Source organism: Paralichthys olivaceus, chromosome 9, assembly GCF_024713975.1.
Source record: "Paralichthys olivaceus isolate ysfri-2021 chromosome 9, ASM2471397v2, whole genome shotgun sequence".
NCBI classification, from domain to species: domain Eukaryota; kingdom Metazoa; phylum Chordata; class Actinopteri; order Pleuronectiformes; family Paralichthyidae; genus Paralichthys; species Paralichthys olivaceus.
Genome location: NC_091101.1, coordinates 13992588 through 14016819, shown reverse-complemented (window position 1 = coordinate 14016819; position 24232 = coordinate 13992588). Strand labels below are relative to the sequence as shown.

The following is a 24232-nucleotide window of genomic DNA, read 5'->3' as shown; positions in this document are numbered from 1 at the left end:
ATCACAAGAGTTCCAGCATTCTCATGTCACAGCAAGGTGCTGAGAGAGGAACGTTGGGGAGTTTAAGTTGCAATTAATTGTTAGTTAGTAAAACATTATTCAAAAGTGTTCCCTGGAAAACAATCACATCTAATCAGAGAGGACTGGGAGAGGTCAGGGAGGTCAAACACTCAGGCGTTGTTCTGCAGAGCAGCGATCTGATTCAGGATTGTCTTTGGCTTGGATACTGTAAAAACACAAGAGCAGGCTGCAGCGCATCGTGAAACAGGAGAAATATGCCAGGCTTAGCTTTGTTGTTACAGAATTCCTGCATGGAAGAGCAAGAATGTGGCATCGTGTTTATCAAACACAGCTACAGGTGCTATATGCTACAGCTATCCTACAGTACAGCCAACTGTATTGTTTTAATACGCACAAAGAAAGTTATGGGGACCCTGAAGTCCAAATCACAACAACAAATCACAAAACACAATGGCATTAACTTCCAACGGTGAAGGTTCCTGTTAAGGTTTGTCTCTGAGTGTATGGGTGCGTTTTTTGGAATAATTGTGTTGTTTATTTACCATTGTGCTTTGTGCTTTGCTATTGTTTTGTGATTTGCTTTCCTGGGCCACCGCACAAAGTGGCTTATTGAATTTACATTTCTGGAAAGACCACTGACCATGTCAAGTAAATACAGCTCAGATCTTGTGTCCTTTCAATATATTGGTTCAGTGTAAGATTTCCATCTATCTCAGTAGATTTTCATGATGTGAAAACGGTATTATATAAGCATGTGGTCTCCTTTTGTTATTACAGTAAATTAACATATGAATCGTAAATGAAACTAATGTCTGTTCAGCTGTCTGAGCAGAGAGGAACTCTTTCAGGATTTGCAGAACTGAAACAAAATTGGGTGTTTCAAAGTTTCACACACCCACTGGATAACTCCTGACCTGTACGCACATACACATACAGTGCACGCAATCAGTCAAAAATGCCAAGTCATTGTGTTTGCTTTCTGGTGTATGTGACTTCTTCAGACCAGTTTAATAACTGTGATGTTCTTTCTTTGTAAAACTATAATTATAGTCCAACCACAAAGGCAGGAGTGTGGCGCCTGCGAGGCAGCTGCCAGTGTTTACTACAAGGATACCCCCCATAAAACCATAACAGCAATAGTATGAGTATATGCTCCTTATTTTTCTTTTGTACATTTCATTCATATAATGGCTGATTTGGCCGTGCAACTACTGTGTCTTGCCTGCCACCTTGTGCACAGTCATTTGTTCTGCTCTCTGTGTCCTCTGGGGTCTTTTGTTTGTTCTGTCTTGGTTTGCTCCCCGCCTCCTCTTCTCCTTCTACTTCTTCTTCTCTTTACATGCTGCACGCCTCCTTCTAAAACAGCTATTGTCATTCCCGTTTTTTTTTTTTTAAATATTCACAGTGTCTCTGAGCTGTAAATCTTCTCTGACTGGCAGCCTTCAGGACAGCCTAACCCAGGAATCTTCCCTCGAGGCAATTATCCTGTCTCACATTCCTTGTTGTCTGGTGCTCGCAGGCTTATTTTTGGCACAGGTGTTGCTAATGTGGCATACATTTTCCTTGTGATGGGAGCATGCACGAGGGTGTGACACTGCGCTCTATGTATGAAATTGCGAACAGTAACTGAATTCAAGGTGGGAGGAGTCACAGTGAAAACAACAGCCTTGTGCACAGTGAGTGGTCCCATGTCTGGGCTGTGTTCCTGAGTAAAGGTGAACTTCCAGTGATGCCGTCATGAACCTTCCTCCACTTTGTTAAAATCATAAAACAAAGAAATAGAAACAGAGCATCTATTATCAGCTGCAGCGCTGAAAGTATAAATTAGACTCAATCATCGGTGTCTGCTATTGTGAGACATGACCCTCATGTGTACGCATATAAATACACATAAGCTTATGTATGTGTGTCAGCATTTATAATAAATGATCTGCGTTCAGGCACTTTCTGACGCTCTCATGGAAGTTAAGTAAATGTTGCAAGATTATTTCCTTTCACACTGAAATACAGCAAACCCCATTTTGAGGCAATATATCTTCAGTTCAAGCTAAAAGGACACGGTGTAGTCACAACAACATATTTCCCATTATGTTTGGATTTCGAAAATAAAAAGTCTCCAAGCCATTGACGCCCAAAATGATCACAATAACAAGAATCTGTGGTATCTGCTTTCATCAGAGTACAGTTCACCGGATACTCTGTGTCTGCGCTCGGCAGCCCTGAGGACAGCCCCTTGCTTTGTATCAAAGACTGAGCGGAGAGCTCACACCAAAACAGGAAAATGCAGAAATGAGGAAGAGAAAAGAAGAGGAGGAGAGAGAGGGAGGAAGGAGAGGGCTTTCACAGCTGTTGTTAGGCAGTGTTTCCTCTGATAGGAAGTGTTGGCTGTACTCCCAGTTCTTTAAGTAAACTGTCAAAAAACTTGGTTACCTTGAGACACGAGGGGAGGAGCTTGTTGGTGAGCTAGACAAAAGTCTTAAATGACAAAGACGTGAAAATGGAAATGTTAAAATGATGCAGAAGTTATTTATGGATCCTCTGGTGGATTAGGAAATTGCTGCTGTGCATGATCTGATAAAACTTTCAAAGTGAATAATATTATCTCTAAGAACAATATCAACGACATAAATGACACTATGATCAAGTATTTGTGTTATAACTAAAAAAGATAAATACTATGTAATGAATAGATCAAACCTCCACCTGTTTTTAAGATGACACATCCTGAAACTTGCCCATCTGGATGTTGTGGAGGAGTAACAGTGCTGACATCTGCAAAACTTGTTAGCCTCTTATCATTGGATCAAGGTAATAAGCAGAGACTGAGTCTGTAATCTGTCCTGCTGCACGTCTCATTCTGTCTGTGACAGCAGGTGGGGGGAGGGTGATTAGACTGTCACTGTCTCAGACAAAGTGGAAATCTGAATCAAAAATATGAATTTTAACAAAGAAAGTTTCCAGAGAGAAAATATGTGAAAACATGAGGATTTTAGTATTTTATTGCATCAAAGTTAACCTGTTGCCATGTTCAGATGATTAAAACTCTGGCTTCATTACATCCTCAACAATAGTTCTCTGAATCCAATAAAACACATTTTGGTCATTTTAAATTTTAAATACATGTAAAACAGATTTGATCTGATAGTAATTTTGGCTTTTTTATGAAGAAACATGTGAATAAAAGTTGCAACAATACAAAAATAAAAAATCCTTTAATAATTGTATAACACTATATAAAAATTACGTCTTTTGTCAAGGAATTGTATTGATCTGATTAAAACTGTAGATTGGAGCTCAGCAAATATGATCCCACACACACCACCCACTCTGTCTTTCTTATCATACCACACACACATGCACACACACAAACACACACACAACAGTATTTACTGTAGACTGGGGCTCTCTTGTGTGTGTCAAATCTCACTGCACAGCTTTCACAGTATGCACTCTCACACGCAGATACATGCATACTTACACTTAGACTTACACAAAGACTTATGAAGATAAGTCTTTGAATTGAACTAACTTGCCCATTGCTCATGTTAAAACAAACAAGGTAGGAGGGCAAAAATGAAAGCACACCAATCGTGGCTGTTATAAGTTAATTAATTACCTGAAAATACTGTTTCTGCAACAAAATTGCTCCTTTCATTATCTTGAATGCCACAAGATACACAACTGAAACCACTTGCAGCATGTTGATCATCCACATGTAACTATTGTGGTTCCTTAAAATTCAAATGTCAGTTAAGATGCTGAAATGAGAGTGAACACCAGGGAGAGGAAGAGGTGCCTTTTCAACACAATGGTCCAGATGTTATTGAGACTTAATATTGCAATATCCCATCACTACACAAGTGCTACAATGTCTGAACCTGATATCTCCTTCTAGAAAGCTGATTTGAATGTGAAAAAGAGGAAGTATCCTGCTCGTCTAGTTTTTTAATTTTATATCTACCCTCTCGCTGGAATAACAGTGAGGGACTTTGTTTGTGTGTGTTTTTTTTAAATCAGGGTGTTTCTCGGAATTTCCCAACAATAGCATCCTTTTCCTCCAGCGGGCTTTAGGAAATCGACCCATGGATAAAAAATGCTCAAGAAATACAGCAAACTGTTTAATCCAACCACCAACTGGAAAACATAACACATCCATTTTAATTCTGACAGATTCCACTGACAAAATTTCTATATATTTGTTGGAGATCAGCTTATTGGATAGATGTGTCTTCCTTGCATGACTTTCTACAAGTTGTCTCAGATACAGCCACTGTATGCTAAATAAGAACCAACAGAAGAAAAACAAACAGAACACATTGTTTCGTAACAGCTTTATTCTGTTTTCCCTCCAACACAACTTGACCTTGCATACGAGTGCAGCCTACAGTGAAGCTAGGCTTAAGCTATGCTAAACAAGCCCGAGGCTGATGGATCAGTAAACACATTATGGCTGAGCAGTGTAAGTGTGTGTGGAAATGACAGATGGAAATGTGAAGAGAGGAAAAGAGTCATGCAGCACACAGATGATTATGATTTCCTGTTAAATTCCTGTAAATGTGAGCCTCCACTTGTGGCAGAAAGGAAAAGGATTTATAATGTGAGCTGCTCCTTGAAACTCATTCACGATTAACAAGGTGGTCTCATTTAAAAAGACATAATTTGTTGTTGCTTTCAATATGTTCTTTTTTTTCCCTTTGGAATTGATTAGCTCAGAGACTTTATCCTCTTCGGTTGTTCAGGTTGACCTTTGAGGAGCACAGAGCTGTTAAGAATGGGTCAACCACCAGGTCAACTATCAGTCTCCCAGCTGAGCTCATGCTCTTAGCAGAAGATGCACCTACTGACGCAAAAAGAACAACCTTCTTGACCCTGACTGACTTTTTCACCGTCGGCTCACAAGCACTGAAAGGTTGTGACTTGGAGCGTTACATAAATTCCACTCTTTTCTCTCTCTCCCTCTGCCAGAATACTGCAGGCTCCACTTCCACTTTATAACACCTTGCAATCAGGCCAGTAAGAAATAGGTCTTTGTTTGCAGCCCCCTGACAGACTTGTGTCAGAGTTGTTGATGGTAGTCTGGATGGAATTGGGTTGTTGGGTTTTTTTGTACTGGATTTTGGAGGAACAGATAAGGAAAAGGAGAGAGAGGACATTTAAAGCATTTGTCAACATTCCTCCCGGAGTCGTACAATTTCTTGGCAGTGACCTCGCTGCTTCCTCAGCCCAGCATCAGAGCTGCATGTGTTACTTTGCTGCAAAAGCATCTACATTATTTCAGATGGCTGTTGTTTAGCTTAATCCCAGACTGTGTAAACACACCACAGCATGCAAACACAACAACTGTCTATGAGTCACTCTGCTCCATGACACCATACTGGAAGGAATGCAGAGAGAGGTCATTTAATTTCACTGGTGCTAATTGTGAAAGCACAATAAGAGGGCTGGGGAGAGAGAGACATAATGCGCCTGTCAGATTCGAGCCCCGCGGGATGCCCCTTTGGTACGACTGCCTCTCATAAACACAGTGACACAAAGGCACAAGTAAGGCCTTGGACAGGACGCATCTTATTATTTTTGCTCATTTGCTATGTCTCTCTGCTGGGCAAGGACCAGGACCAATCACAGACTCACTGAAACTTAGCACAGGCATTCATTTTTCTTCTTGTTGGCTCTTGTCTGCCATAAAGTTATCCAGAGAAAAAGAGCCTGGCAGGACAGGTCCACGTTTTCCTTCCACTGCTGCCAGTTGAACCTATCTGGTCGTCAGCCCTACAAGCTTCTGCTTTTTTGCTGTTGAAGTCAGAGTGAGGAGAACTGTATACGAAATAAAACGCTGATATGAACAGTTTTATCTTTTCACGATCCTTGACTCACTGCAGTGAGTCTTACACCACATTTCTCAGTTTTCTTCTTCTTTGCTGGTCTCCAAGGTTCCATCTTTCATCCATCCATTGTCATCCTCTTATCCTTGCTCAGGTTGCCGACCATGGTGCAACCCCCAAGGTGTTTCCTGGCTAGATGAGATACGTAATCCCTCCAGCGATTCTGGGTCTACCTCGGTCCTGGCTGCATGTGCCCAGTAAACCTCCTGATTTGATGCACAAACCACCTCAAATGTTCCCTTTCAACATGAAGGAGCAGCAGGTCTACCCTGAGCTCCCTCTGTATGTCTCAACTGCTCACCCTGTCTCTAAGGCTGATCCTGGCAACCTGACAGAAAACTTAATTTTGTCCGATTGTATTTGCAATTTTATTATTTTGGTCACTACCCAGAGCCTGTGACCATAGGTGAGGGTTGAAACACAATCACCTATTAAATCAAAAGTCAAGTTCAGCTGAACGGTTCTATCTTTCAGCTTCTTCCTTTTTTCTTTCTCATTCTTGCTTTTCTTTTTTTTTTTTGCACAGAGTCTGCCTTCAATACTGCAGGGACACTAAAAGCCAATGAGAGTTTGGAAACTTGGAAGCCCCAGTAACAAACAGGAAACCGTACAGTCAAAGTTTGATTATAGTTCATGGGGATTTGCCAGTCATTTAGCCTTTTTAGAGAATGTATACTGTAACTGTTAACTCAGGATGGCAGCTATATGACATTGAGTTTTCTGCCAACCTCTGCCTTGGCCTTTATGGGAAAAAAAATGCTTTCTTGATTTAGCAATGAAGTTTATTGCATACCACAATTCATCTGGTGCAACAAACGCGTTGCACCAAAGCATGAGCAGGTTGCCCAACATATCTCACACTGAGTTTTCCCAGCTTGAATGTTGACGTCTCTCACTCATATGTATTTTATCCTGTCAATGTTGTGCAAAGGCCTGATTTAATGATGCAATTAAAGATGACAGCACAACACAAAGGTTCCCAGAGGTGGGTGGGTGTTAAAAGGGTGAAATGTCTTTCAAGATGATGTAAATGCCTCTTGAACTAAATGTTCACTCAGATGCTGTGGAGTAACTTAACAGTGTCATTGTGTCATGGGAAGTAGAGGCCACTGTCTCCAGTATGAATCTATTTATACATTTATTTTTACTTGTAAATGCTTACATTACATCATTTTAAATGGGCCACGGCAAGATTATGGTGTTTACCTGTGTTTCACGTGAACTCTCAGACCCAAACCATTTCCTGTTTTGCTTTTAATACCAAACTCATTACCATTTTTCCAATTGCATGGCGGGAAAGTCATGCTCTGGAAACGCTGAGACTCAAATAGACTGTTATTAGTAAATAAAAAAAGTTAAATCAGAAAAAGGAGTGTGTTGTCAAACTGCAGTAAACTAAATTAAAAAACATGTGACTGGTCATGATGCTATCCTGTGTTCTCGAAAGCGTGATCTCATGACCTGCAGAAGTTCAGAGAACTAATTGTTTTCTTTCCCAGTGATTCATTTTCGTTTCTTAGTAATGGGCTGTGGCAAAGTCCGTTGCTAAAGTATTTTCTAAAACTGACGTCGTGTTTGAGAGTGTTTGTGTAATAGCGTGTGTGTGTGTGTGTGTGTGTGTGTGTGTGTTCTTTTCTTTGGATGAAGGTTCATGGACACATTTGTGTGAGTTTTGAGCTGAGGCAAGATGGCTTATTGAAGTGCATCCTAATTTCCCTGCTTTTAAGTTTTGCTACTCTTCCTTGTGTGTGTGTGTGTGTTTTGTGTTTGTGTGCATGCACACTTTGAGTACATGATGTACCCAACCTGTGTGTGAATAATGCCCAGGCTAATGATAGGCTTGGCTGAGACCCACTCCACAAAAGCAGTGTCTGGCTGTGTTGTGCTTCAGACTATTGTGGTAAGGAAGAAAAAAGAGATTCAGTGTGGGATAACTGCTCTTGGGAGTATGAAACAGTCGTCGAGGGAGAAACAGATGGAAAAAGCCTCAGAATGAATTTGAAATGAATCGTGGGTATGCCAGTCCTTTTAGGGCATTCTGCCAGGCAAAGAAAAGTTACATTTCCCCCAGAATTGCAATTGCATTTTTTTTTATTCAAGCTCTTTCAATTTGGACAACAAAACACAGTCAAGCTTTGACACAGTCAGTTGCTAAATTTACTTTATCCCCATGGATCTGCAGAAAGATACAGTCCGGAATTTTTATTTTTATTTTTTCACATCTCAGCCAAACTTTAACTTGGCATTCAGTCAGTTACCGCACTCTCACTCGTCATGCATTCAGAGAAAGAGCGGGGATCCCATGGTAATGAATATAGGACTGGAGGAAATTTTTATTGCCCTCCAGCCGGGAGCTCGTACCGCTCAACATGGGCGGTGCAGGTCTAATCGAGGCATCATTTAAGCTTCCATTCATCCAGACCATGAACTCTAGACAACACACATACTTTCCATTATCTGACTAACACTGTAGTACAGCATGTTGTTGTGTGCAAACTGCAGTCTGATGAAAATAGCAAACTAATGTACATCAACGCTGATATTTCTAATATCAAGTGTCATGCAAGTGGCATGACTGTCTGATGTCTATTTAAAGAGTGTAATTATAATACATAGACTGTTTGATATATAAATACTCACAGTCACATCCAGGGCTGTGTGTGTGTGTGTGCGTGTGTGTGTGATGGCATGTGTTGACAGGCTGCCTTATTATCTTAATAGGCGCCATAGCCATGGTCCAAACAGATAAGGCAATGAGCACGAGCCTTGGTCAGTCCAACCCCCTTATATAAGTCCAACTTCTGCCAAGTAGAACAAGTGAGGTGAAGAGATGGAGAAAGAGAGAATGAAGAAAGAGAGGGGGAGGAAAAACAAGGATAAAGAGACGGGAGATAGATGTGGCAAATATACGATGAAAGGGCAAAGAGACTTGCATAATCATGAAGCATGAAAGGATTTTAGTGGATGGGTGGTGCTACTTCTTTCTTTGGAAGTATTTGTTGAATCTTTTTGTAAGAACACTTCCTTCCTTTTGTTGCTGAAATATTTCCCAATTTGTTCGTTCCACACCCTTCCTACAGGTGTCTGCCCTCAGCCGTGTTGGTGGGAGAGTCATGTAATTATTTTTGATTTGATATTTATTCATATTTATTCTGGCTTGTTTTAGGACGGCTTCACCGTTTCAAAGTGGTGTTTATGAGGAGAGGCTGAACCCCGCAGGCATTAGTACTTTCTAGTATTCTGTAAACATTTTGCTCCATGATGACAACACTAAAATATGATTTATGGCCGTAGCAAAGCAGTCGTGACATAGTTATAAAGCAATGAGAGAATTGCTTTTTGATTTCTCACAAACTGCAAATTTTATTTTCACTTTCAGTTCATTACTTTAGTTTTTTCTTAACTGCCAAATTATTAGGATTTCAAAGTCTGTTATTATTTGTATTTTAGGAGAAGCAAAAACTCAACAAAATATTAAGACAATTCTTGTTCAATCACGATCTTTTTCTTGTGTATAATTTATTTCCCTTTATGTGGCTCTTATTCTCTGTCATAGAAATAGTTATCAATGACATCTAAGTGACTTTTCTTCCCATTAAAAGCATTAAAAGTTTGTATGACTCCACTTTAATGTTTCATTTTCATGTTTAACTAATATATGGGATATATTATAAATCCAGAAGATGGGCATGGTCAATCATGTCTCACAAAGACCTTTTCCGACATACTCTGATCTTGAGGATTTGATTCAGATGACAACCTTGACGTGTTACTTATATACATGTCTAATCCACCTCAGGAACATACTGTATCTCCACTCTCTGTCACACAGGACAAAAGAGCTTAGCTGGATTCTGCTGTGGTGATGGCTCAACAGCAACGTAATGCTGTGGGTCACCTTTACCTCACCTACTGTGAGTGTCTTCATGTTTGTGTGTGAGTGTTTGTGTTGCCAGGGAGCGTGTCTCTTGTCTTCCAGACAGAGAGACAATTGATTAATCCCAGGCACTTGTGGCTGTCATTGAATAACATTGGTTGATTATGAGAATTATTTCCAAAAAACTAAAAAAATAATATATTTGCTATTATGGTTGTCATGGAGTCTTTCCATCTAAACCTTAGAGAAGAGTACTTTTGTCAGATGTTTTCATTATTACCAACAATTTCTATTAAAAGACCAAAAATGAGGATCTATCAGTTCGTCTTTTATATGCAGAGTCCCAACCCGTCTGTGCTGTCGGACTATTTATTGAAAACATATACTATTAACAGCATCAATGCACAGTGTCATTTTCAATAGGAAAAGGAAAAACACAAAATAATTTCAAGATTTCAAAGTGTTGAAATTTGAATTGTTAATTTTGAGGGAGTATTTCTTTCTGCCAATTACTATTTTCTGTTATAAGGTGTATATGATCATCTCAAAATAATATGAAGTGCCCGTGTTCTTCATAATGTCGGCCAGTGCAAAGGGGTACTTCAGTGATGAGTTAAAAAACAAAAAAGATTCAGATTTCCTCAGTCATAGGTAAACAATATGTATTAGCTTGAAGATAAACTCTTGTTATCCACTGAAACACAGTGTGCATAGAGGGTGACACTGTAACAGTATGATTGGCATGGTATGTTTGTCATGAAGTTGTTGGACAAGTTAACTTGTAACCACACTGGTGATGATAAAGACTGAACATAGGTAATTGCATCAGCTGCGGTTCAGGGTGTGTCTGTAGACGTCTGTCTGCTGGAGACGGTGGAAATAATGGAATTCATTGCGTGCGCCTGTGTGTGTGAGATTATCGGTTAAATGTGTGTGATTGTGAGATAAATCTATGCCCCATCAACTGTTTAGACAGCAGAGACGGTTGAGCCAATAGAAGAGCTCTAAAAGGACCACATGCAGTGACTTTCACACACATCTACACACACATGTAGTACTTGCACATTCAACTGAGTCTCCAGGCATCTTGTGGCACAGCACCAAGGGCAACCCATTCACACGGTCACAACACAACAAGGCAGTAACTCAAGAGGTCCATTAAAAAGCCATTATTATACATCCCTCTTTAAATTGGTCCCACAGTGATGAAAATCAGGCACAGGACTCATTTGTGGTGCAAAAACACCACATATATACTGACACGTGTTAGAAACCCCAAAGTTTTTCAACACTGTTAATCAATCCCTCGCTGTCCGACTGTCTCTTTTCAACACTGAAGTGGTCGAAGTCTGGCTGTTGAGGAAACTCATTAAAACGGCTGTAAAACAATAACTTTTCATGGCTTTTTACATCCTCCAGAAACTAAAGAATCACTTCCTTTAGCCACACAAAGGGCAACTGCAGTCCACCTATATCTTAGAGTCCGACTTAAAGTCAACAGCCTACTATTTTTGGCAGCTCCTGTCTATGTTTTGTCTTTGCGCCAGCCTCCTGTCTGGCTGTTTGTCTACCTCGGACCCTCTCTCCCTCTCTCTGCCTGACATTGCTCAGCTTCGTGCCCTTTGTTTGTCAAGGATTGGCTCGGTAAGACTCGCCTAGCCATGGATCTGTTCCTCCACCCCGACATCCTTCCCTTCGCCTTCTCCCAACTAATCCCCCGACTTTTGTTTACATCCGTCCTGCCACCTGCAACCCGTGTAGATATGAAACTCTCCTCAAATTTCTGTTGGACACGTAGTGTTTTCTTTTGACAGGAGACACGCAATAACACCATTTATTTCAGCTGCGGAAAAAAAAATTCAGACAGAAAAAATGTAATTGGATACAGGTTCTGTCGTCAGCAGGGATGAAAGCTTTTATGTGGGCAGACAACTGAGAGAGACCACCACAGCAAGAGTTTCAAACTCAGCATATTTCTTCCACCTCATAATGAATTGTGTTGTATACATATGCAGGGCTTAAGATCGCACTTTTCTCCCCTGTGAATTTTTTTTTAGCAGTAGAAGGGATAAGAAATTTGAATTTAAGCACTGTTGTCATATTCACTCTGATCCCAATGCATGTTACAGCTTGGAGTAGCTAACATATAATAGTTCAGAAACAGTGATATGTTTGTGTTATGCTTGTCCTGTGCTCTGGAGATATTTTATTCCCCCATTCTTTACAATTGGTCTGGAAAATCTTACAGAAGTTAAAGAACACAGAGGAAACGGTGTTTATTTGACTTTATCCTACATCTTTACATTCCTGACAGATTCACCTGCTTCTATCATGACACAATGTTATCTGTATTAGTCAGATTACACTCAGGGCTGGTGGTGGTAGGAACAGCCAGATGTTATTTACTCACAGTTTTCATCACGTGATTCAGCACCTTTGTTTCTCCTCTCTCCCTCCCACATGTTTTTTCAGCCACTTTTCAACAGAAAAATCTTGGAAGCATTTACACACAACAAAACATCCAGAGGCAGAGTGCAATATCCTCTTGGAGTGAGTCCTCCCTAAGTGTGTGTCGCCTTTTTGATGAGTCTACTATGCAAATCACAAGCCGTTGGTCTCTGGGCAGGAAGGACTGACAGATAATGTTATCAGGTGCAACATACATGTAAATTAACTTAACCGGTCAATCTCCAGGAATTTTGAATGTATTTTATTTTATTTTATTCTACGGTGCTGCAGATAATTGGTCCACTGTCATGTATTAATGCTTAATAAAGGAGTTTTAGAGCTGACAGATAAGAGAAGTCGTGAAACATGTAGACGCTTGCTAATTGGGTCTTTTCAGTCACGATGCAGCCTTTGTTGATGCAAGCTCCTAGGACCTCCCCCAGCAGAAAACAGTGGTTCGCCTACTAGTGTAGACGATACGTGGATAATCAATTACAGGCACTGCTGTTGTTTTTGCTAATGATTCAACTGCTCATATGCGTAGGAAACAAGCTAAATCATTCCAGCAATCTTCGATAGTTCCCGTGTGCTGCAACGTCTTCAGCCCTACACTGGGTGTATGCGTGTGTGGACAGAGATCATGTTAGTTTGAAACGAAAAAACATAGTAATGTGGATGTAGAACTAATCTGACACTGAATCCCTCCCTGAGTTAGAAAAACCTCCCTTAATAGTCACAATTTTAAGAATTATTGAATATGAATATATATGGATTTCTGGATGTTGCAAATGTTGAATTGTCTGTAGTTATATAACGCTTTCCTATGACCACTCAAAACAGCTTTTTCTATGAGGGGTAATTCAAGGTTCAGTGTCTTGCCCGAGGACACTTTTTATACATTGCAGAGACACTGTCCGTAACCTTTCCACATCGGATCACTAAACATAGGTCTCAGATCAGAACAAACTTGGATATATAGAGGCAAAGCTACTCTGCGGTTTGCATTTGGATCACAAAGTGGAGCTTTAGAAACCAGCGGGGTCTCTGACACAGCTGGAGCCTGTCTCCACTCAATCGTGGGAGGGCCGAGGCCATGTTCAGTAGTTTACTGGGCCATAGCCAAAGGCCAGTGTCCATCTTAGTGCGACTTTTAACATTGTAATGACACCCATGGTTGTCAGAGCACAAGTGTCAGAAGGACAAACTTTCAGTCAGAGCAGCAAATCAAACTTCGTCTGAGAGCGAATGACTGTAACTTTTAACATAAAGGAAAATTAAAACTCAGAAGCATAATGTAAAAGCAAAATCATATAGAATAGAATAGATTATTCTTCCTCCAAACGTTTTTTGATCACCAACAACTCAAATACTTCAATTGATTTTATCCATTCAAAATGAAAAATGTTCTGCTTGTTCAGGACATGTGTGCTTTTCTTTTTCTCGTTCTAACTCCTCATACTTTCTGATGTATTCAGCTTTTTCTCAATTTTGGGGATTTTATAATAAGTGTCTGTGGGAAGTTCAGAGAGTGGTGACATCATCAAATGCATTTGATCTTGGCAGTGTGTCAACATAATTTCATGCATTTTAAAGCTTCGTGCATTTGAGCACTAAGCATTCACTGCATATTCTCAGAGAACGCATTATCTAGTATTGGCACTTTAATAGATAGGTCATTATGGTCTTATGGAGTTCTGTCCTGTGCAGCTCTGCCCTGTGTGTCAGATGCCTCTGCAGATCTTGGTCTTTTCTTTTATGAGTTCTTTGACACTTTGTTACATCTTTTGTCTCACCACTAGTCTTGACGTACTTTCTCTTTTGTGTTTTGACCGACTGACAGGTCGCAGACATAAAGTCCTGTGATACATGTTAATGTGTCATCGCTGCAGGCTCCCCCCCTTGACCATGCCATGTGAAAGAGTTTAGTAGCTGCTTAGTGCTGAGTGACTGCCTGGGGTGAAGGTGTGCCACAGTGCCTCTCTCATTCCAGCCAAGTGTAGCCCTCTAAGCCTCAGGAAATCAGCACATTTCCCTCTGGTCTTATCCTGTGGAAATCACAGATCCCGTCCCTCTCAGGTCCCTGGCTCTGCCTCAAACAGGACAAATTCTCCTCTCAGCACATTTCTGTGACCCTTGAATCATTTACATAATACGTTGTCTGCCACTGCTTGATACTGATGTGCAACAAGTCCAAGTCCACATCCGTGCACTTTTTTTTCGGGCAATGCACTTTGTTCTGTTAACAAGTGTCAAATGAGAGTGATGGCTTAAGTAGAATGACCACCCATGTTGAGGTCACAGTAAAATACGTTGGGCAGGGCTTTCATCAGAAGTTGGGCCCTCCTGAAGTGAGCACTTGAAAAATGCATGAACCTCTGCAAACCTCAGCTCAGCAAGGCAGCTTTCTCCTCCCAACCGCCGGGATTACATTGTGAGCACATGTGTGAATGAATGAGTGCATTTGTGTTTTTTCAGGAAAAACCCACATTGCTACACATTAGAAATCAATGTTTTAATCCTGCGAGAAAGCCACTGCATGAAAGCCACATGATCCGTGTCTGTGACTCTCCCTCTCAAGAAGGGAAGTTTAGGAACAAAGTGTTCTTGTTAAAGACTCTGTTTGTCAAGCAAACAGTTGGCACAGACAGGTGCACAGCCACTCTGACCAATGGTACGAGTGAGCACATTGACTTTGTGCCAGAAACTGCAAAAATATTGGCACTTATAACCTTATTTTCCTCCCCCTGGGACATGCCAGCTCTGTGCCTGATTCAATGTAGATACATTTTCACATAAACAGACAAGATGAAAACTTTCAACACTGAATTGTTTGCTAATAAAAGCATTATATGAATATTGTCCAAAACTGTAAACAACCATGAAACCCTTGGTTAGTGAAGAAAGGCCTGAATCAGAGCAGTTCAGAAAAGCTTGTGTAACACTTCCAACAAAGCCCTGCCAGCAGTCATTAATAAAGGTATGACACTGTAATCACTGAATGTAGGGAATAATAAATCATCTTAGCACATCCAAGAAGTCTGAGAACAATTCAAATGCCCTAAAAAAACGTTTTGTATGAGAAGCCTATTTGTTCTCTCTCTCTCAAAGCTCGTGCCAGTTAGAGCTGCTAGTCTTCAACCCAGAGTTTCTTCACCTGTTGTTCTTCTGCCAACAGAATCATAACGACACACCCTCGCCATCATAAATAAATCAAGAACAGATTGTCCTTTCGTTGAATAATGCAGCTCCGATCAGCTAGAACAATATCAGCTAAAACGGTGTCAAATTAATGAGTATTGAAACAGCTGTTATATTACTTTAACGGACGGAAAAACAGAGTGTGTGGTTCTGCAAATATCTCGTACAGTTTGTCAGGTGTAAAAACAATATAAAACTGTTCTTTACATCCGTCTGACAGTTTGGCACTGATTCACTTTTACAGACAAAAGCCACAGAATCAAGTTAAAGCATCACTTGCTGTGCACCATAAATGTGTTTACTCTTATTGACTGTAGTCAAGCAGAAACTATCGATACCGGCGATAAGAAGACTCTCAAACAGCCTGTAGCATATAACAAGTTATCACGAGTTAAAATTTAACTTACTTGGCAAATTCTGCAGCAGCCTGAGTGTGATAAAATGCTGATAATACGTCTTAGCCAGAGAACATTATTGATATGTTATCATCAGCAAATTACTGTATCATTGATAAGAAATGCCATACATATGTTATCAGGGTAGACAGTATTGTAGATCTTTTATCTGACAAGGAGGGAAAATAGTTTTACCTGCGATGTGTTTGTTAATGTCACAAAAAAACCAAAAAAAACCCATTAATATTAACATAACATTCACACACAGAGGGTGTTTTTAAATCGATACAGTGTTAGTGAATAATTTAACATTTAGGAAATTCATTTATACTAACATAGTTTCCCGATATTATCTTTTCTTTCTTTAACTTGAAATATAATAGAACAAGAACTTAGTTGTGCCGCTTCATAAAGAGTCAGTATGGGTATAGACACTAGTCAGTTGGTTTGAATGTACAGTGACTTCAGTAAAACAACCTGTGGACAAAAAAGCAACATACGTTTGAGGGTAAAGGTCAATTATTATCAAGATTCCTTTTGTACATCATAAAAAACCCTTTTATTACCCGATTATCAGACTAATGTTATCATACATGTCATATGTACAGTATGTCATGATCCTGTAACACATATCTCTGTTTTATGGACTCAAGTGATGACAGTTCCAGAACTTATGACATTCAAAGGTGGCCACAATAACAGTTTTGTGTCGTTTCATTGCTTTCTGTCTTTCCCCGGTACATCTCCACATTTTACTGCTCTGATAAGCACACACGCCATGTGTAACGACAGCTTCTCCGCTGGCTCAAGTTCAGGAGTTCAGCGACGGTCAAAAACTGTAGCCGACTGGAAGGATGGTAACTGTTAATTTGAGGGCTGAAGTCATTTGATGGCAGCTGCCAAACAAACCATCACACTAACCATCGCCAACAAGTTTGTAGCAGGATATTCTCTTTCTCGCAAAACAGTGTGACGTGAGCTGCCGAACACCAATTTATAAACAGTATTTGGTGGAGACAGAAAGGGAGTTGGGCCAGTTTTAATTGACCTTTAAAAATAAAAGATCATTTTAATTGAATCAATATGACAAGAAACTGTTGTTTTAGATTGAGGTTCGCTCTTGTTTACCTCTGTTCTCTGGCATGTTGTGTTGTTTTGAAGTAAAGACCCTTTGATTAGGTTTCAGTTCTACTCTGAAACTGAATATAAGAACTTCTTTCTTGGAGTTAAAAATATGTCTTACAGCTATTAGTCATCATTAAAGTGACAAGCCTCGCTCAAAGGAAAACTCATAATAATGTGATTACAGTTCCGCACATGGACATATCGTGTTATGTCTATTATGTAACGTATAAGATTCTGTGTGACGGGCATGTTGGACACCGTGAGCAGCATAAATGTTTGGACACTGGTATGTTTTGGATGCATATTCCTACTACTACTACTTTTTATTTAAAATAATAGTAAGAAAAACTCAAAGTAAACTGAGTAAATTAAACAAAACTTGACTTGATCTGCGTTTGAATCAAATTATGTTGCCCCAAACTTTCTTGTGGTGGAAGCTATAGATGTGCCTTTACACTGTAATATTGGGAAGCCTCTTTCTGGCCATATCAGTAAAAACTTATGTCAGCCTTTTTAGATGATTGGCTCCAGGAAACCAGACAGTCTCCGAAACCATCTGCTTCACTGAAGCAAAATATCAGCAGTACGATGCTTGATATGTGCAGTTTCATAAGAGGTGAGGAGAATTTTAAATTTTAAATTTCCCCAACAGAAGACTAACTTTCAGCTGGCTTAAATTTCACATACTAAATAGACTAATTTCAGTCATCTGAAAAGAGAACACCAGACGTACCTGTGAAAGAAAAGCAGTATGGACAGCATGGTCTGGTCAATGTTGCTGTTGCAGATCCCCTCGTTGAGTAGGAAGCATGGGTCCCTAACCACCGACTCCAGGGAATCCTGCCTCATGATGTTGTTCAGCTTGTCTGTGTTCAGGTTCTGGTACATCAGCTGGTTGCGGAGCTGGCGGAAGTGACTGACGCTGGGGCTTGTGGGGCTTCCTGGCAGGGCCCCCGTGGTGCCCTGTAGGCCCTGAGCCGGACCACCAGAGATGGAGTCATCACAGCCGTTGGCCAGGTCCAGGCAGCAACTGCAGCAGTCCAGGCCGATGGGCGAGCGGCAGTCATCGTCTGACATCTTGGAGGACAGGTGGATGAGAGGGAAGGACGCCCAGGTGAAGGAGGGCAGACGCAGGACGACACAGACTGAGGTGTATGTGAAAAATAAAATGAAAGTCTCTGTCAGTATCAGGATGTGCTCTTCAGCTCTGACGGAGAGGCTGGCAGGCAGCCCGGGCTGGTCTACAGTGAACAGTCCTGTCCCCGCTTCCCGGCCTGGAGGGCTAAATAGCAGGTTGAGTTCCTCCCTGAGAAGTGCAGTCACGCTGGGCCACTCTGCCTGCTTCTATCCCTGAGTTTCCCCTCCTGTGGCTCTGCTGCGTTTATCCTTTTGTCCGGGCTGACGCTGCTGCAAGTGTTGCTACTGTGGCAGGAGAAAGAGTGAACGCCCCACACACACACACACACTCACGCACATACACACTCACTCACACCGATTCAGCAGGAGTGCGCTTGAAAGCAAAACCCAGAAGCTGCTTGCTGCTTATCACTTTTTTTTCCCCTGCACTTTTTTTTTCTTTGGTTGGCGTGCATAGAGACCGAGGGAGGGAGCAAACAGGGACAGAGGGAGGGAGCTGAGGGTGGGGAAACCCATGTGATTGGTAAAAAAAGCATCGCTGGCTCATGTACTGGGCCCTCCTCTTTCCCTTTTCAGCTAAGCAGTGCAGGCATTAGAGAGAGAGAAATACAGAGGGAGGGAGAGAAGCATCCGAGCATGCCTAAAACATGTGCAGTTCTGTCAGCTCCACCCTGCCATGCTGACAGCACAAGGAGTGGCTGAGTCTGTGGCTGCTGCAACACACACAAAGCAACCATGTCTGTCGTGAGGAGATGAAAATAAAAACTATTTCCAGGAGATGTTCAAGGAGTTTTTTCTATTTTTTCCTACGTTTATTTAATGAGGAAGTAGCAGAATAGTTGTCACATATAGCTCAAGACATATAGCTCAACCAAAAAAGTTGTGTTTTGTTAGAATTTCAAGAACTTTGGAGGCCCTAGGGCAAAAGGGACTAGGGGGGCCCTTCATTTAAGCAAAACAGCCCCAAATCCCTCCCAAAAAAGAAACACGAACAACAGGGATCTAAATAATAGTAAAAATGCAAAGTTTAGCCTCAAACGACCCCAACTAACTCAGGCCCATGATACACACACATGTAGACATTGTGGTCAACCACACCTCTAAAACTAGCTTTTGGCAGAGAGTGGGGCCTCTTTTGTGGGTTTCTGATCCTTGTGTCGTTGCTGTCTCCTGAACATTGCTGATCACAGAGTTTATAGGGGCTCTCTCAAAATTGGACTAACATAGCCATGCTCATGGTCCCCTCTCATCTCAGTGGCCCCAGGTCCCCTACCCTATTGCAACGCCCCTGGTTTTCAGCCGTTCCACCCAACTTGGTGAAGATGATCTGTGGCTGCCGGGTTTGAAAAGAACACATACGGAGTAAGGGGCAGATCCAGGTTTGTTTTGTTTTATCACAAATAATTAATTTAGGTTTTCAGAGCGCATCCTTTACTATAAGAACTAGAGAATTGCGTAGGTCTTGTTTGGCTTTGAGGAGGTATGTGTTCGTGTTATGAGTGTTATTTTAGTTATTGGTGCGTTGTTAAGCACTGCTACTTTATGGTTGGAAAGTCATGAGTGTGATTTCACTGTCTCATAAGGGCCTTTCTGTGCGTTGTTTGCATGTTCTCTCCATCACATGGATTTTAACTGGTGCTCTTGTTTCCTTCCATTGTTTCTTAGATTAGATTAGATATACTTTATTCATCCCACAACAGGGAAATTTACTTTTTCAGTGAACTCTAAAAGAGCCCTGTGTCAGATAAGGATGTGAATGCAAATGGTCTCTATACCCAGTGATTGACAGACCACATGTCCTGGGTGCACCTCACATTTCACTCAGAGTGAGCTGGGATGCTCTCCAGCCACAGTTAAGCCTATAATAATATAATAAAAAGCCATAGATAGGGAGGGCAAAGCAAAAATATTATAATGATAATGACATCCATGAAATACATAATGCACAGTGGTGGCATTAGTTTCCAGTCTGCATGTTTGTGTGAGAGCTTTGTTTGGGAGTAAAAACCACTATACGGGTTACTTGCATAGTAAACAAACATATTTATGTTTGCCTTTACTGTTGACTATGTTGAAACCTGAGTGGTTTGTCTCTTGATGCTGTTGGAAGACCCCAGCAGCTTGTACCCAGACGGCTTGTGATTGGGTAAGAGTGTCCTTCGCTATTTGTTTTCAGACGTGTGTTTCACAAGCGCTGGTGGGATAATGTCATTATAGACATGTTCAAGAGGCTCCAGGAGGAACAAGCTGCTGATGCTCTGACCTCAGATGCTGACCAACAAGTGTACAGCATGGCGTATGCAGATGGTCGGTCACGCAAGAGCACAACAACAAGATAATTACAAATAGCACGTCTCACTCTGAGGCATGCTGCTGTGTCTGCTGCAGTAAAGAAATGTCACACCACGCATTGTTGGGTAGCAGTGGGATCAATTAAGCAGAGAAAATGACTGACTATTGCTTTATTGAGTGTGTAATGATATCCTCGGGCAGCCGGGCTGTTACACTTTGGTGGGTGGATGGATGGGACTGAGGAATGTTTTAGGTAGGGGCTGCCCTCTAGTGGGCTACTGTTGGTATAGTCATTGATGTAGCTAGTGGAAGTCAAATAGTAGTCACAAATGTAGTACAATACTGGAACTCCACACTTTAAATACTTATCTTTAAAAAAAACATTTCATTGTCATAGGTGACATTTGTCTAGTTTATCACTGAAACATATTTTCTCCTCAAGTCATTCTTAAGCCCAAACGGATTGTATGTGCAAAAACATGTCTGTGGTTAAGATTTTTCTCTTGTTGATTCACCAGGTTAAAGGCTGAGGATAGGAGCTGTTCTTTCCTGGAGGTAAATGTGGAACTATGAAATCAATTTTGGACAATTCATTCAATGATATTTACAAATTAGATACATGAAATACGAGATCGTATAAATTAACTACTGCAAAGAAACTTTACTTAAGTTTATTTACAATCAAATTAGTTTAATTGACTCTCATGCAAGAAAGAATAGTATCACCAGCACCACAATTCAACATGAAAGCAACAGTTTGATGTTTGGGATACATGCATATGCGCTTTCTTGCACTGACTGAATGTAAAGATGGATGACATGACAGCTCCCAAAAGTGAAGCCAAATCATCTTGATTGTCTCCAGGTGACCTGAACCGAATTTTCCAGTTATTGAAATATCTCCTGTGAAAACCCTGTGAGATCCTGTGTTAAGCAGACCTGATGCCAGCTGCAGCCCAGGTCTTTGTTCTCTGCTGGCTCAGATTTGGGTGCAAAATTTTGTTTCTAAAACGATTGATTGTACTGAGCTAAATGATGCAAACAGCGTATATAAATTATTAATTGGAGGAGATTTGCCTTTTTACAGACTGACTCCCACAGCTGTCAAAACTAGGTCAGGGAAACTAGGATAGTGGAAGCTCATCGCTATCACTGGCACATTCCTAAAATCTGTCCAAATAACAGTGATAGGTTCAACAGGCCGCAAGGCACATGACCACCTTTTGTTCTCACTTGCAGTTTGCAGGAAGGCCACAGAAAAAGAAGAAGGATTGACTGGCAATTTTGAAAAAAAAATTCTAAAAATATATATTGAGCTTATATATTATGCATTTATTTTGAATTATTTATATATTTTTTGTTCATTTCCCCTTCCTATCTTATATGAACTAAGAACTCACTAGAGGAGGAGGGCAGGAGAATAAGGAGCTGAGGGGAGGGTGGAGGGAAAGGGTGGGGTAAGATGTAACTACAATGAAGAACTGCTAGAGTTAAATGGAGGTTGGTAAGATATATAATATGACAAATAATTGTATTTTAAATGTTTAATTCTTGATAAAATATAAATATTATATTTTTTATCTTCAGAACTTCAGCTTCAAGTAAAAATAAGCTTTTCAAAATTACAATTTTCCTTATTTTTAATAGGACGGAGAACAAAATGTACTGATGATCTGAAGTCTAACTAAACACTAAAATTGAAAAGGGATTACAGGTACTTTTATTAACAGCTAACTACCATATCAGTTTGAAAATCAATATGAATTAATTTAAAATAAATAATTTAGAATTAAATAAACACTTTTACAAAAAAAAAGACAAAAATTACATTTAATTCCAGAACCTAAAGAAACGGAAAACACAGTGAAACATAAATATTTTATAAAATGCTGTAAGGCATTTTGGAATTTACTGATCATTGCCTGTTCAGTATTTCTGAGTATTTGCTGTTAAAGTCCTTTTACACTGCCACAGCAAACATTAAAGACGTTACAGGAGCCCCTGTTGACAAAGTGGTTAGTGAATGTAATGAGTTGGCACTCAAGTCATATGACTCAACTCATACTTTCAGTCTGCAGCAGTGGGACACAGTTGAATTTGGTTCATTTCCCAATGCTCAATAACTTATGAGAAGTGGAATTATTGATGACTTGTTTATTGGATTTAATCTTTAAAGGCTGCCAAGTGAGTCGAAGCAAATTGGATTTCTGTCCGTCCCTATAACATTAGCTGGATGTAATGGATTCTGCTGTACCTTTGTACACTTTCATTTTTTCAGCTTGTGTACCAACATGTGCTGTAAAACATTAAATATGATAATATACAGACTTCAAAGTTTAAGACTTTCCTGGGATTACATCTACTATCATTCAGATGTGAGGACAAAAGCAATGTTTCAATTCAGGGGTCGTATCCTTCAGCGGCTCAGGGGCTGTGTCGGCAGTGTGTGAATGATGTGTGAAGGAGAAAGTGCTACACATAGAGGTACTGTATGAATGTGTGTGCTCTGGTGAAAAAGCTAACAAGCTATCTATGTGGATGGCTGAGCTGCTGTAAGTGCAGCTGCTAGTAGCTGGTGGTAAGAGCATGACAAGCTGGAGACATGAATAGGAAATCCTCTGTAGACCAGACCGTCTCATTTTGCTCCGGCCTTCACGGTCTGTGTGGTTCACGAAGGCTTCCTTGGTGGGCTGAGTCCGCAGCAAGAAGGACCCTGAATTAGGACACAGCAAGAGATTTCACATTCTAACCTGGAGGAAGAGAAGTTTGAATCCACAATAGGATTCCCACAGAGCTCCTGAGTGGATTCCTTACATTACATTACATATCGTTTTGCTAACACTTTTATCCAAAAATTTTTTATAGTAAGTGCATTCAACCATTAGTGTACAAACCCAGAACAGCAAGAATCATATAAGTACAATTTGCCTAAAAAAAGCCAAACTACAAGTGCTACATGTAAGTGCAATATATAACTGCAACTACTCGCAACTACTACTAGACCATCATCTTCTTAACCAAGGCGTAGTCGGAAGAGATGTGTCTTTAGCCTCACCATTTCATTAATTGTCTCATTCACCGGTCGACCTTTCTGAGATCTGCAAACAAAACACTGGTTTGCAGGCCCACAATGACCTCAGTGTTCAGCTGCAGAGTGAAGAGAATCCAGCACTGTTACGAAATACGACTGACCAAAGGTAGCACTGAATGCAGGTCATCGAGTCTATCAGCAGATACATGTTAACGCTGCTGTGTACACAGGTGAAATACTTTCACATTGTTGTGACAAGGTTGTGTTAACTGATCACATTTATGTGTCAGTGAAAGAACACTTGATGATGAATTTGTGTCAACAAGAGCAGGTGGGAATGTCCAACTGCTAACTGGGTCATCTGCCCCATCCGTGCCTACATGGTAAACCAAAAACTTTATATCACTGGGGTTATTCACTCACTTTTTTCAGCCTCTGCCTCAAAGGAGAAGTAAGAATATTTCTTTAAATTAACCCTATTCCTCTTTCTTAGCTGGATTGGAGACCTTTCTGTTGTTTGTGCACCATAGGGGTTTCTTTATTCAAGAAACTATTTCAAAACAAGTGCACTTTTAAGAAAGACCCCTGCAAACCAGTGGAAAATGTGCACAGCTTGAAATCAGTAACTTGACTCAGTTAATGGGTGTGTCAATCGAGTACGCTCAATAAAATAACACACGTTGATTTGCTTTGTTAGCGTTATCTTATCGCAGGCATTACAAGACAACTGAGTGATTCAGTTCGGCTGTGGGACGATTTTGATTGTACCTTGATCTTCCACACAGAGTTCCCAACATCTTGATTATAGCGCCGCTCTTTGGCAAGT

General features: G+C 40.6%; 1 protein-coding gene across 1 annotated transcript in view; it reads right to left on the bottom strand.

The window, feature by feature from the left end:
• Positions 1–18858, bottom strand: part of tsc22d3 (TSC22 domain family, member 3) — a 35944-nt gene extending 17086 nt beyond the window's left edge. Inside the window, exon 1 of the mRNA XM_020085845.2 lies at positions 17680–18858. Coding sequence (XP_019941404.1) covers positions 17680–18023 — 344 coding nt within the window. The 5' untranslated portion in view covers positions 18024–18858. The remainder of the gene's footprint in view (positions 1–17679) is intronic.
• Positions 18859–24232: the final 5374 nt, after the last annotated feature.